Below are 11,661 nucleotides of genomic sequence, written 5' to 3'. Positions count from 1 at the left end.
ACTCTGAGCTCTTGTTAAAAATGAAATATGCTGCACACACAGTTGAGGCGATGGATCACACTTTCCAGCACAGTGACAACATGGTCATAGTGATCAGTTTGTAATAGAGAGGCAATATTAGAATTACAACATCCTATCCTAATGTAGTTTGGTGATAATATTGGTGATAGTGAGGAGGTAATATTACAGTAATGCCATGTTATTTTCATTCACAATTCATATGAATGAATATCGTTACGTGCTGTACAATCCAAGGAAAATATCTTATTATATGTCTATTATCATTATTATTATTATTACAGCACTGAGCTGTAATTATTTTACACTTCAAACACAATTTCAAATCATCGCCGAGTTCATTCCATAACTCAACCCCCCCCACCCCCGACTGACTGACACACATTTGTATTTAAAGTTTCAAACATAAATGATAATTAGTGTCAAGAATGTCTGAATGCAAACAGTAAGAGTTTCCAAAGCTTTTGCTTCAGAAATACCATGGTGTTACCGTAATATATATATATATATATATATATATGTTTTTATATATATATATATATATATATATATATATATATGTGTATATATGTGTATATATATGTATGTGTATATGTATACATATATACATTATGTATGTATGTGTATATATATATATATATATATATACACATACATGTATGTATGTATATATGTATATATATGTATATGTATATATATATATATATGTATATATATATATATATATATATATATATATATATATATATATATATATATACTGTATATATATATATAATGATTTCTTGGTACAGCTGCAAATGAGTTGTCAGACTAACATCGCTGTTGTGCTCTCAACATATCACGGGCATACACACTATTCTGTAAAAACACACACACACACACACATACGAGGCGGTGCAGCCCGGGAGTGTGTGGTCAGCAGCTTTTTCTTTCACACTGACAAACACAGTGGCTGCACTTTTCTGGTGCTTTCACTGCTCTTTCTCGCTCTTTCTGTGCAGTTTTTGTGTGTCGTGCCACACGTGCGGTGACACTGAGCCCCCGGCTATTATGTAGGTGAGGGTTTTTTTTATTATCTGCTCGCCCACCCACATGGTAAAAACATGCTGATGTAAAAGAAGAGATGAAGGCTTTATCTTTGCACCTGAGATATGTGAGGGAACAATCTTGTGGAAAAAGTCCCTCGACATAAAATAGAAATTGAATTCAAATCCAATTTTTGTTCTTTGCTGAAACATTTGTGTTAAAAGAACTAAACATACTTGCAATTAGGGCTTGGCAGTAATTAAATAACAATATTGGTTGCTAAATATGTTCAATATAACAAAGTTGTCCTTTTTAATATTTAATCTCTGGTCAAAGTTACATGAAGTGTATTTTTATTTGTGTATAGAAGTATGACCAGGTCTAATATGAGTCGCACTCGTACCGCTAAGCACAAAAAATTATTTTTTTTAATCATTATTATATTATTATGTTCTACTTTCATTGAGCTTAATTTTTAAGCTTAAGCTTCAAATGCCAGGTTCTTGTCGTGATGCCACCATGTTTTCAGATAAAAAAAAAAAAAAATTATTTTCAATAATACTACATGCAAAGTAATTTGTTCGTGAATTATTAAATTCTGGGATATGTCAATGATGAGCAGCAGTCATTGTAACAGTGACCTCTAGTGGATACATTTTGTTGTTTTTCTCCATATACAGAATATGGCCAAAATGACGCCATCTGGTGGAGAGTAGTAAAAATGATTACTTTCAACGAAAAAGCCCAGAATGATCAAATGTATATTTTATTTTTTTTAACGGAAGTTTAACTCTTGTTTGTACACAGTGTTTTTAGCTCGACATAACAAATCTGTGCCATATGCATAAACACGGACAAAATGAAGGAAGAAAAATGTGTAAAAAATGTGCACAGTTGTCTCCTATCTTTGTTTTCAAATTAAAAATGAGAAAATAAGAACTCTATTATCTGACATTTATCACGATATACATCAATATCAACTGATTTCAAACTTATTGCCTCGCCCTCTTTGCAATTCTGACCCAAATTTCCTGTAATTTCCAGCTATATCTTTTAGGTCTTAGAGAATATCTCAGGTTTACACTCTGAAGATACAGATTATATGTAGAATAACACTTTATTTACAACAACAAAACAACTCTCTCACCCGTGTGTCTGGAACAGCTCCGCGGCTCCATTATCAAACATTCATCCACCGCTGATGGAGAGACCGGTCAATATGTTGCATCCACATGAGCCTTATTTGAACAAAAACTGCCTCAGTTACAAATAAAGATGGAGGTTGTTGTGTTCATTGGTGACATCACAGCCTCTTTGCCCTACAGGGTATTTAATGAACAAAATATGCAACACAAGGGCAAGTTCTCTGCTCTGCTGTGTGACGAACAGCATCTGGTACCTTCTTGCTTCTTAGTCGTTGGTGATTTAAAAAAGAAAGAGAAGAAAAAAGAGGCTGTGACTGTTTGCTAATTCTGCCCAAGTATGACGACGCACTCAGTTCTTCTAACAAGTCTTAAAGCCACTCTGTGTCCCTGGTTGAGTCTTTGAATGTTTCGCTCACAAGAGAAAGACGAGTTCTTTTGCATACACTGATATCACCTGTGTGTGTGTGTGTGTGTGTGTGAAGAAATGCTCCTTCACGTAGACTAAATGGCCGTGGAACACTCCCTGCCATTTTGGTGGATCTTAAATGTCGCGCTTGATTGTAAACACGCTCTCCCTGTCCGCCTGTAATCCGCCTGTAATCCGCCCCTCCTCCCCCCCGATTTCCCCTCCCGTGTGCCGTCCTAATCCCGCTTAAAAAACAAAATGAAGTCTATACCGAGTCAAAGTCCGAGCCAATGAAGGAAGGACAGAAGGAGATGCTGCTTCTTTTATTTTTTTAAAAAAGAACCAGGAAGGGAAAAAGAAAAGAGGAGAGACTGAGTCAGTCAGAGCCGCTCATGAATAAATGAATAAATGAATAAATGTCTTCCCACCAGTGGAAACACCATTGACGTCAGTGCTGCTTCTGACTCCCATCACGTCTATAAATAGACACAATCAAATGAAATAGAACACATAGGAAGTGTACTAGTACTGTGTAATAATTGTCCCTCCTGGACTCGGACTACTGTTTTCATTCATGAAGAAGAAGAAGAACCTGGTACATAATAATTTCAATGATTCTTCCGTCGTGAGAGCGTTTGATTCTCCGTCACTGCCTCCCTGAAGTCAACGTTCTTGTTTATTTCTTGTTTGGTGTTTTATTTATTGGTCTGTAGCCAGCTCACAAAATAACTTCCTCACAGTTTATTCAAACAAACCTTTACTAGCACCTGAGTAACCCCTCCATCCTCCACCCTCACCCTCTCACACACACACACACACACACACACCACCCTTTGTTTTTTTAACACTGATCATGTTTGTGGACTCTCACAGACAATGTTTGTAAAACTAAGAATTCTGCAGCAGAATATTTTTGGAGACACTTGCTGTACAGTATTTGTAAGCTCTATTTTTGTATATGGCGCTTTTTTTTTGGAGGAAATAATGTGCTTTTTTTTCCTTTCTTTGTTTTTGTTTATTTCACGTTCATTCATTCTAGGGAAACGTTGCATGTGACTGACTTGAACTGTAAATAAAATTTCCAAGTTTTGGGGCGATTTGAGTTTTTCCTTTTTAACATGTTTTTGTTTGTTTTTTAACAATGAATTTGAACACCTCAAAGATGAGTACGGTATGTTCTAAAACAGCTTTTCAATCCATTCACAAAATAACATAATGGAACCTTACATTTGTGTAACACTGCCATCTCGTGGGTGTCATCTTCCAAAATAAAGGCAACATTGAAACAATAGTGACTCCTTGTGGTGATGACCTGTAAAAACCATGTTCTCCCCTCTTTTCCACATGTTTTTGACAAGTTTTCCTCTCTAGGGCTCGGTTTCCGCGTTTGCTGCTGCTGCTGCTGCTGCTGCTGCTGCAGCTGCACCATCGACACCATCGAGCCTGAGCGGCTTCTTCCCTCCATTCATTGCCAGATTGTTTTTTTTAAATCACTGTGACTAACTTGTGTGTGTTTTTTTCCCCCTCTGTGTCAAGGTCCAGGACTCTGAAGCCTCGGGTCCAGTCAGGCTTTTCCTTCAGACGCCTAATCCATCACTTCAGTGAGTGTTCATTCAAGTTCATAACATTTGAACTCAACGCTTATGATAGTTCTGACTTTTTCTTTTTAAAAGGAGTCACAGTGAATTAGTTTTTAGAGCGTGAGGAACCTATTGTTATTCCTTCAAATTATTATCATTATTATAATAATATCCATGGCTATATACATATACAGTGGATATAAAAAGTCTACACACCCCTGTCCAAATGCCAGGTTTTCTTGATGTAAAAAAATGACAGCAAGACAAATAATTTCACAACTTTTTCCACCTTTAATGTGACCTTTAACCTGTACAATGCAATTGAAAAATGAACTGAAACCTTTAAAGGGGAAAAATATGAAATAAAACACTTAAAATAACCTGGTTGCATAAATATGCACACCCTTAAACTAATACTTTATTACAGCACTCAGTCTTTTTGGGGAGGAGCCTATCAGCGTGGCACATCTTGATGTAGCAATATTTGCCCACTCTTCTTTGCAAAACTGCTCCAAACCTGACAGATTGCGAGGGCATCTCCTGTGCACACAGCCCTCTAAAGATCGCCCCGCAGCTGTTGGGATTCAGGTCTGGACTCTGGCTGGGCCATTCCAAAGCCTCAATCTTATTCCGGTGAAGCCATTCTTTTGTTGATTTAGATGTGTGCTTTGGGTCATTGTCGTGCTGAAAGATGAAGTTCCTCTTCATCTTCAGCTTTCTAACAGAAGGCCGAAGGTTTTGTGCCAACACTGACTGGTATTTGGAACTGTTCATAATTCCCTCCACTTGATGATGACGGTCTTCACTGTGTTCAACGGTATATTTAATTCTTTTGTAGCCTTGACCTGACTGCTATCTTTGAATAATGAGATCCCGCTGATGCTTTGGAAGCTCTCTGCAGACCATGGCTTGTGCTGGAAGATGTGGCCACAAAAATGTCAGGAAAAGTCTACTAGAACAGCTGAACTTTATTAGGGGTTGATCAGAGGCACTTTCATTGGTGACAGGTGTGTGCTGACACACTGCAGTTTAACATGAGTTTGAATGTAATTGGTTAAATCTGAACACAGCAGCATCTCCAGTTATAAAAGGGTGTGCACACTTATGCAACCACATTATCTCAGTTGTTTATCTTTACTTCACCTACCTGAAAGATTTCTGTTTGTTTTTCAATTGCGTTGTACAGGTTATAGGTCACATTAAAGGTGGAAAAATGTATCATTTTTTTACATGACAAAAACCTGGCATTTGAGCAGGGGTGTGTAGACTTTTTATATCCACTGTATATACAGTGTACATATGTATATATATACATATATATATTTATGTATATATATATACATATATGTGTATATATATGTATATATATACATATATAATTTCCCAGAGGGAACCTCCCAAGGGGATTAATAAAGTCGTCTGTCTGTCTGTCTGTCTGTATATATATATATATATATATATATATATATATATACATACATTTATCATATATATACATTCATGAGTAGAATCTGTGGAATTTGCCCTTTCAGATCATCCAAACCTCTCATGGACGTTGACAGAGTGTCTCACTCACACTGACGTGCAGGGGCGTGGCTTCACACCCGCACACACCTTCATTCCAATGACTGACATCACTAACTGCTGCAAACATTCACGCGTCAGTTTATTTTTGATCCGGGTTTATTTCCCTGATTTTGTTTCACGTGTGAACAAGCACCTGATATTAAGTCCAAGTGTAATAATCTGATGGACACATGGTGATCATTCTTAACATTTGTACAAGCAGCAACATTCAATAATGACTCACAGTGACTTTAATGTCAAAACCACACAACACTCTGTTAAACTGTGCTACAACAGCACGCTTACACTACATTACATAAAACTAACTTATTAATACTTAAAGTATTTTGCTTTAAGATTGGTTTTGGTTTTTTTTAAGAAACAAAATAAGCAAAAAAAGTATAGTATCTCAGTACTGGGTCAAACATCCGGTTTACAGTCACCATTTCAAATAGAATAAACTTTTTTCAAGTGTTAGAAACAAAAATTTGTTTCCTAAAAGACTAGAGTTGAATGAATGAATGAATGAATGAATGTGTAAGATTGTTTTGATCGTTTCACACTTTTTTGAAAACAAATCTCCTTCTCTTTGTCCGCGTGTTTGAACATAGACGAGAAATCCATAACTTGAGCGTTAGTGTTAGTAAGTGTTTTTTTCTCCTCCATCAAGAAAAACAGTGGAAAAAGCACAATGTGGAGTCATTCTTGTCACGCGGGTGTGGTCGCTTGTGAAATAGTCTCAGCCTCAACAAAGACACTGACACACCCATGGATGTGTTTTTAGGTCATTAATCACAACTATTTTTCACTGCTTAACTCCAAAAAATACATGTATATATTTATATATATATATATATAAATGTGAGCTCAAGGAGGTAAATCTAAGTTTTATGATACATTAAACTCTTTTATCTGCTGTAAAATGACACATAATGACAGTAAATGTTCACTTTTTTTTGGTAGTTTGTTTTTTGACTTTCCATATATGAAATATAATACACTTAATGTAAAGAAAGAACTAACCCGAACAATCTTAATGTTGTCGATGACTTCAATCGTCACGGGTCAACGATTCATTTCAAAAGCCGTGAGAATAAAAAAAGGCAGAAACAAAACTGACGTGTGTTTGACCACGTTTTTATTGAACACTTTGCATCATATGGACTTTAAAGAAATCCCGTCAACACCAGCGCGTCATTACGTCATCATCATCAACCAATAATCAGATTCTGTCAGAGACCGTGAGAACAACCGCGTCACGCCACGGCGAAGAGCTTGAGCAGCGACACGCTGACGTGACACAGTATCAGGCCGCTCATGAACGTGACCCCAGCACGTGCAGCCGGGGCGGCGGCGCTCGTGGTGGCTACAGTCGTCGTGGCGGCGGCGGCGGTCGTCGTGGTGGCGGCGGCGGCCACTGTTGTCGTGGCGGCGGCGGCGACAGTCGTCGTGGCAGCGGCGGCAGTCGTCGTCGTCGCCGCCGCGACCGTCGTCGTCTGGCCAGTGACGGTTGTCATGACGGATGCTGTTGATTCGCAAACAAAGTCTAATAAGATTTGAAAAACAACAAAGACTTGGACAGAAACACAAGTTCTGTACTCACATATGATCAGGACGTGCAGCAGAATCATCGACAGCATTTTTAATCTCGGTCACGCCTAAAAGACAAAAATGATAATGTTTCTTCCAAATACTTTCATTTAAAGTGATATAAAGAAATGAAAGAGTCCACAGAGAGGAAAAGAAAAGCGTGTACTCACAAAAACTCTCTGGATTGAATTGGTGAAGATGCCTTGAGCCGAATTTCTCTTTGCTCGCGTCTCGAAGTGATTAGCGCTCAGTTCTGACTCGACCTCCGACTCAGCCGCAGCTTTTATACGGTGACTGAGTGCTGTGAAAAATCCCCGTCCACATCGGTCACCAGTGGCTTTGTTTACCTGCAGACTTGTTTATTCTGCCACGACTGACAGGACTCACAAAGCCCAGCAGGTTGGTGATGAACTGAAGGAGTTGTCTTTGCTGGTGCGACACAAAGACAACAGTGTGTAGGGGACAACTTTGAGTTATGGGCTGAAAGGCTGCTGAGGTAGTTGCTGCCACAAAGTATGTGCCATGTAAACCCGCAGGAATGAGAATAAAGGTGAGGAAACGCAGGGTGCTTTTGTTACGGGAAAAAACAAAAACTCGAAACCACGTCTCATGATGCGGTCGTTCCATAGAATGTTGCATTGTGTGCAGTTGTGTGTCACGACAGAATGAAGTGACATTAATTTACAAGTAAAGGGATCATTCAAGCTGAAAAAATGATGCAGGAACACAAACAGGGACTGTAATGACGTATCCAGATGCAGGTCTTTGGGCCCTCTTTTGAAGCTTCCACTCTTCTTGAAAGGATTTCCTCAAAGATTCTGAAGTCCTTCTGTGGGACATTGTGTTAATTGTGTCATTCCAGTCGTCTCTTCATCAGGCAAAGTGCCTTAAAACGTCTTCAGTCACAAACAAAAACCAACGTTTGATGCCGTCTTCAGTCGGCAGCTCGTTACAGAGACAAACGTGTGTGAGATACGCACTCTTAATATTTAACGTGCATCATTTGAATTTCAAGAATTTACGGACATTTACTCCCCAAACCTGGCTGTCCACGACAACAGCAGTTAGTGTTTTAGTTTGAAGTTTTCAAACCAAACATTTAGTTTAAGTTCGCCGTCAATTTTATAGCAACAGAATTATTATTAGAATCATGTTTTTTCAGAATAAAAGCTCTGAACTTGACATATAATTCTCATTTTTTTTTTTTATGAAGATGATCAAGTGATTTTTAATAAATCCTCGGGACACGTACTGATGCTGGCGGGGAAGTTGCTGACCACTGCTGTAGAGCATTGATGAGGTCAGACACTGATGTGGCAGTGGCTCACACTCACACAGTCTCTGTTCCAGTTCATCCCAAAGGTGCTCGATGGCGCTGAGGTCAGGTCAGTCAAGTTCTTCAACAGCAAACTTGTCAAACCATGTCTTTATAGTTCTTGCTTTGTGTGTGTGTGTGTGTGTGTGTGTGTGTTGGAATAGAAAATTCCTCCAACTGTTGCCACAAAGTTTGAAACATTAGCATTGTACCAAAATGTCTCTATACACTGAAGTGGTAACATTGTTCCCAAAGCCTGAATTCAGTACTTAACAGGTGTCAGGCCAAACACTTGTGCTTTAGTTGATGTTGATGTTCAGGTGAAAGGCTGAATCAGTCTTGCGTGGATGAGTTTGAATAGAGAATAGTTTGAATGTAACCGATGTCATTTGTTTATGTTTAAAGGTTACGCTCAACAGTTTTAACTGAACTGTAACCGGCGAGTTACCTGGAGCAGGTATGAAAGACACTTTGGTCCCAAGTTATGGTTAAATTAATCCATTTAAAAAAAAATAATACATGAATTTGTATTCAATTTTGTCACAGCACTCAGCAGTGAGCTTGACCTTTGACCCCTGACCGTAACAATGACTCGCAATCCGTTTTATGAGGTGACTTTTTTTCCCTTTGTTTTACAGTTTTTCTCAGTGGCTTTGGTGCTTTTCTCACATCACTAATAACATTTGCACAGCAGTTAGTCCATTCCTCAAAAGCAAGTATTCATGTCAATGAAACTGTCCGTGTCATCAAAACGAGAGTCAAATGGCTTTGTCACGTCTCCATTATGTCATTATGTTTATTCTCTTAAGTGTTTTCCAACGCAAAAAAAAGGTCAGAACTCGGTGACACTACCTGAAAATGCTCAAGAGCACTATACACTACACTTGTACAGCCATTTGAAAACTACAGTAAAGTTACACATTGCTGTAGTTAGGGGAGTAAGTGAGTACAAGACTTTTTTTACTGTATATGCTCTTTGCAATTCTCCAGTATTGTGCAAAAGAAAAATTAAACTACAGTCACTTATTTACAACAAACATAAGAAACACGCTTTTGGTAGAGCTGTGCACAAATGTGAGGTTGTCAATTCAATGTACAGTAAACATTACTGTCCAATACTATACTGTCTCCCTACCAAAGGTTTGAATGATTGAATTCACAGTAGTTGGTTGCACCCTCCGACCAGCCTCTGCCATTGTGAGGCCGTGATTGACAACATGGTCCTCAACTGTAGCCCTAATTTCATTAGGAATCTGCCTCTGTATTTGGCCTCTTCTCCCTCCTGTTGTGTCCCCATCCTCTTCCTCCCCGCATCCTCACCCCTCTTCCACGATGCTGACCTTCCATTTCTGTGTCACACGATTGTAGAAATGGTCCACACTGTGTACACTGTGAACACTGTGAACAAGTGACTTGTCATTGGTTACACCTCCTTGTGAGTGAAAGCTGAAGTTCACCTGAGAGCAATTGAAGGACTATTCAGCATCTATAAGTATAGTTCACTTTGACTGACAAATGATAATGTAAAAACCAGCAGAGAATTGTATGAAAGCAACTGATACATGTCCAAAAGCATTGGCAGTTTGTTCAGAGGGAGGAGAAATTGGAGGTTGAACTAATAGTTTTGAGAATTTTCATTCTGATCTGAGAAAAACTGTAAAGTGTGTGGTCACCTGACTCTCAGGGAAAATCCAAACCAGACTAGACCAGACCACCGCCCCACAGGCGGCTCGTTTTCTTTTCAATCAAGTGAGATTGAAAAGAAAACAAGCATAAATATTAGTTCACGTCGCTCATCCGTCCGTCAGCAACCGTTTTATCCTCCACATGAGGGTCACGGGGGTTGCTGGTGCCAATCTCAGCTGACACAGGGCGATGGGCAGGGTACACACACACACACACACTCTGGACAGGTCACAGTCACATATGCTCATGTTTGTTTTTTATTACTAAACCTTATTGAAAGAGTATGTGACGCTCACCATTTCGTCAAGTCTTTAAAAACAAACCAGGAAAAACTGCATCACATGACAGTTACACTAATTCAACAACAAAACTCTATGAATATTTAGTTTGTAACACTTTTTAACTCCTATTGAAAAATATATACAGTATTTTCAAAACTTTGAATTAGTAATTTCATTAATTAAATGAATTACCTTCCTCCATGTCTGTCAGGTGAACAAAAATGAGCCTTAATCTAAAAATTAATTATTTTACATTATTATTTTTTATTTTAAATTACATTAATTAAATTAAACAAAAAGAAAAAAGATCACGTGGAGGAAAACAGGAATTTCCGCAGTCAGACGAAAGCAGTGGTGCACATCAGCCACTTGTGGCCAAACATGGAATTACAACAATAAACAGTTAAACCTAAACGTTTTGACTAGATTTTTAAATCTTTTTAAATAAAAAGATTATCCTAACTTTGTAAAACAAATAAATAAACAAAGATAAGTAGAAGTAAAATGAGTGTTTACATATTGCATTGATTACATCACTTGTACACTGTATTTGAATGTATTATATTTCTCTATAAACTATATTTAAATAATTCTCTGTGTTTTAAAGTGAATGTCATTTGTAGATTCTGTTGATTCTGTTTGTTACTGTGAACAGACAAACGTCACGGATGGATCCTTTTACATTATGTCTTCAAACTGGTACATAAATATACACATATAAAACGCACGGGGGCGCTGTGGAGTCTCCATATCAGTGGCAACACTGAACAGCTGCAGGGATTTAAGAATTAGACTTATATTTGTATTATTTGTACTTTTATTATTTATAATTTATTCATAAAAGTTTGCAGATAGAATTCACTTCTAGAACTGCAATTATTAATTTATTTTTAAATTAAGTGATTTAAGTGGAATTAAGTGGAATTACGGGATGTCTTTTCCTTTGGTAAAGGATAAGATAGGATGTCTGCTAATTCCATCAAATGCAGCCTTAGATTGTCGTGTTGTTGGTAGTTTGTTTTATGGTGCAACAGTGGCCTCTTGT

The 11,661-nt window shown here is 38.0% G+C and overlaps 1 protein-coding gene across 1 annotated transcript; it reads right to left on the bottom strand.

The window, feature by feature from the left end:
- Positions 1–6,865: 6,865 nt before the first annotated feature.
- LOC131467381 (uncharacterized) lies at positions 6,866–7,681 on the bottom strand. The gene is made up of 3 exons (XM_058641247.1): positions 7,505–7,681; positions 7,348–7,402; positions 6,866–7,269 (listed from the first exon to the last, which is right to left on the bottom strand). Exons 2-3 carry the CDS (start codon positions 7,382–7,384, stop codon positions 7,001–7,003), a joined length of 306 nt encoding a protein of 101 aa, XP_058497230.1. The 5' UTR covers positions 7,385–7,402; positions 7,505–7,681; the 3' UTR covers positions 6,866–7,000.
- Between the last annotated feature and the right edge of the window lie 3,980 nt (positions 7,682–11,661).

This window comes from Solea solea, chromosome 10, assembly GCF_958295425.1.
Source record: "Solea solea chromosome 10, fSolSol10.1, whole genome shotgun sequence".
NCBI classification, from domain to species: Eukaryota; Metazoa; Chordata; class Actinopteri; order Pleuronectiformes; family Soleidae; genus Solea; species Solea solea.
The sequence above is the reverse complement of the archived record's forward strand: the minus strand, read 5'-3'. Positions and strand labels throughout refer to the sequence as shown.

Bases quoted from the DNA above. Each gene is read 5' to 3' on its own strand.
- LOC131467381 (XM_058641247.1), bottom strand. From the start codon at position 7,384: ATGCTGTCGATGATTCTGCTGCACGTCCTGATCATAT. The intron at 7,270-7,347 runs GTGAGTACAGAA...GCGAATCAACAG, and splicing joins GCTGCACGTCCTGATCATAT to CATCCGTCATGACAACCGTC.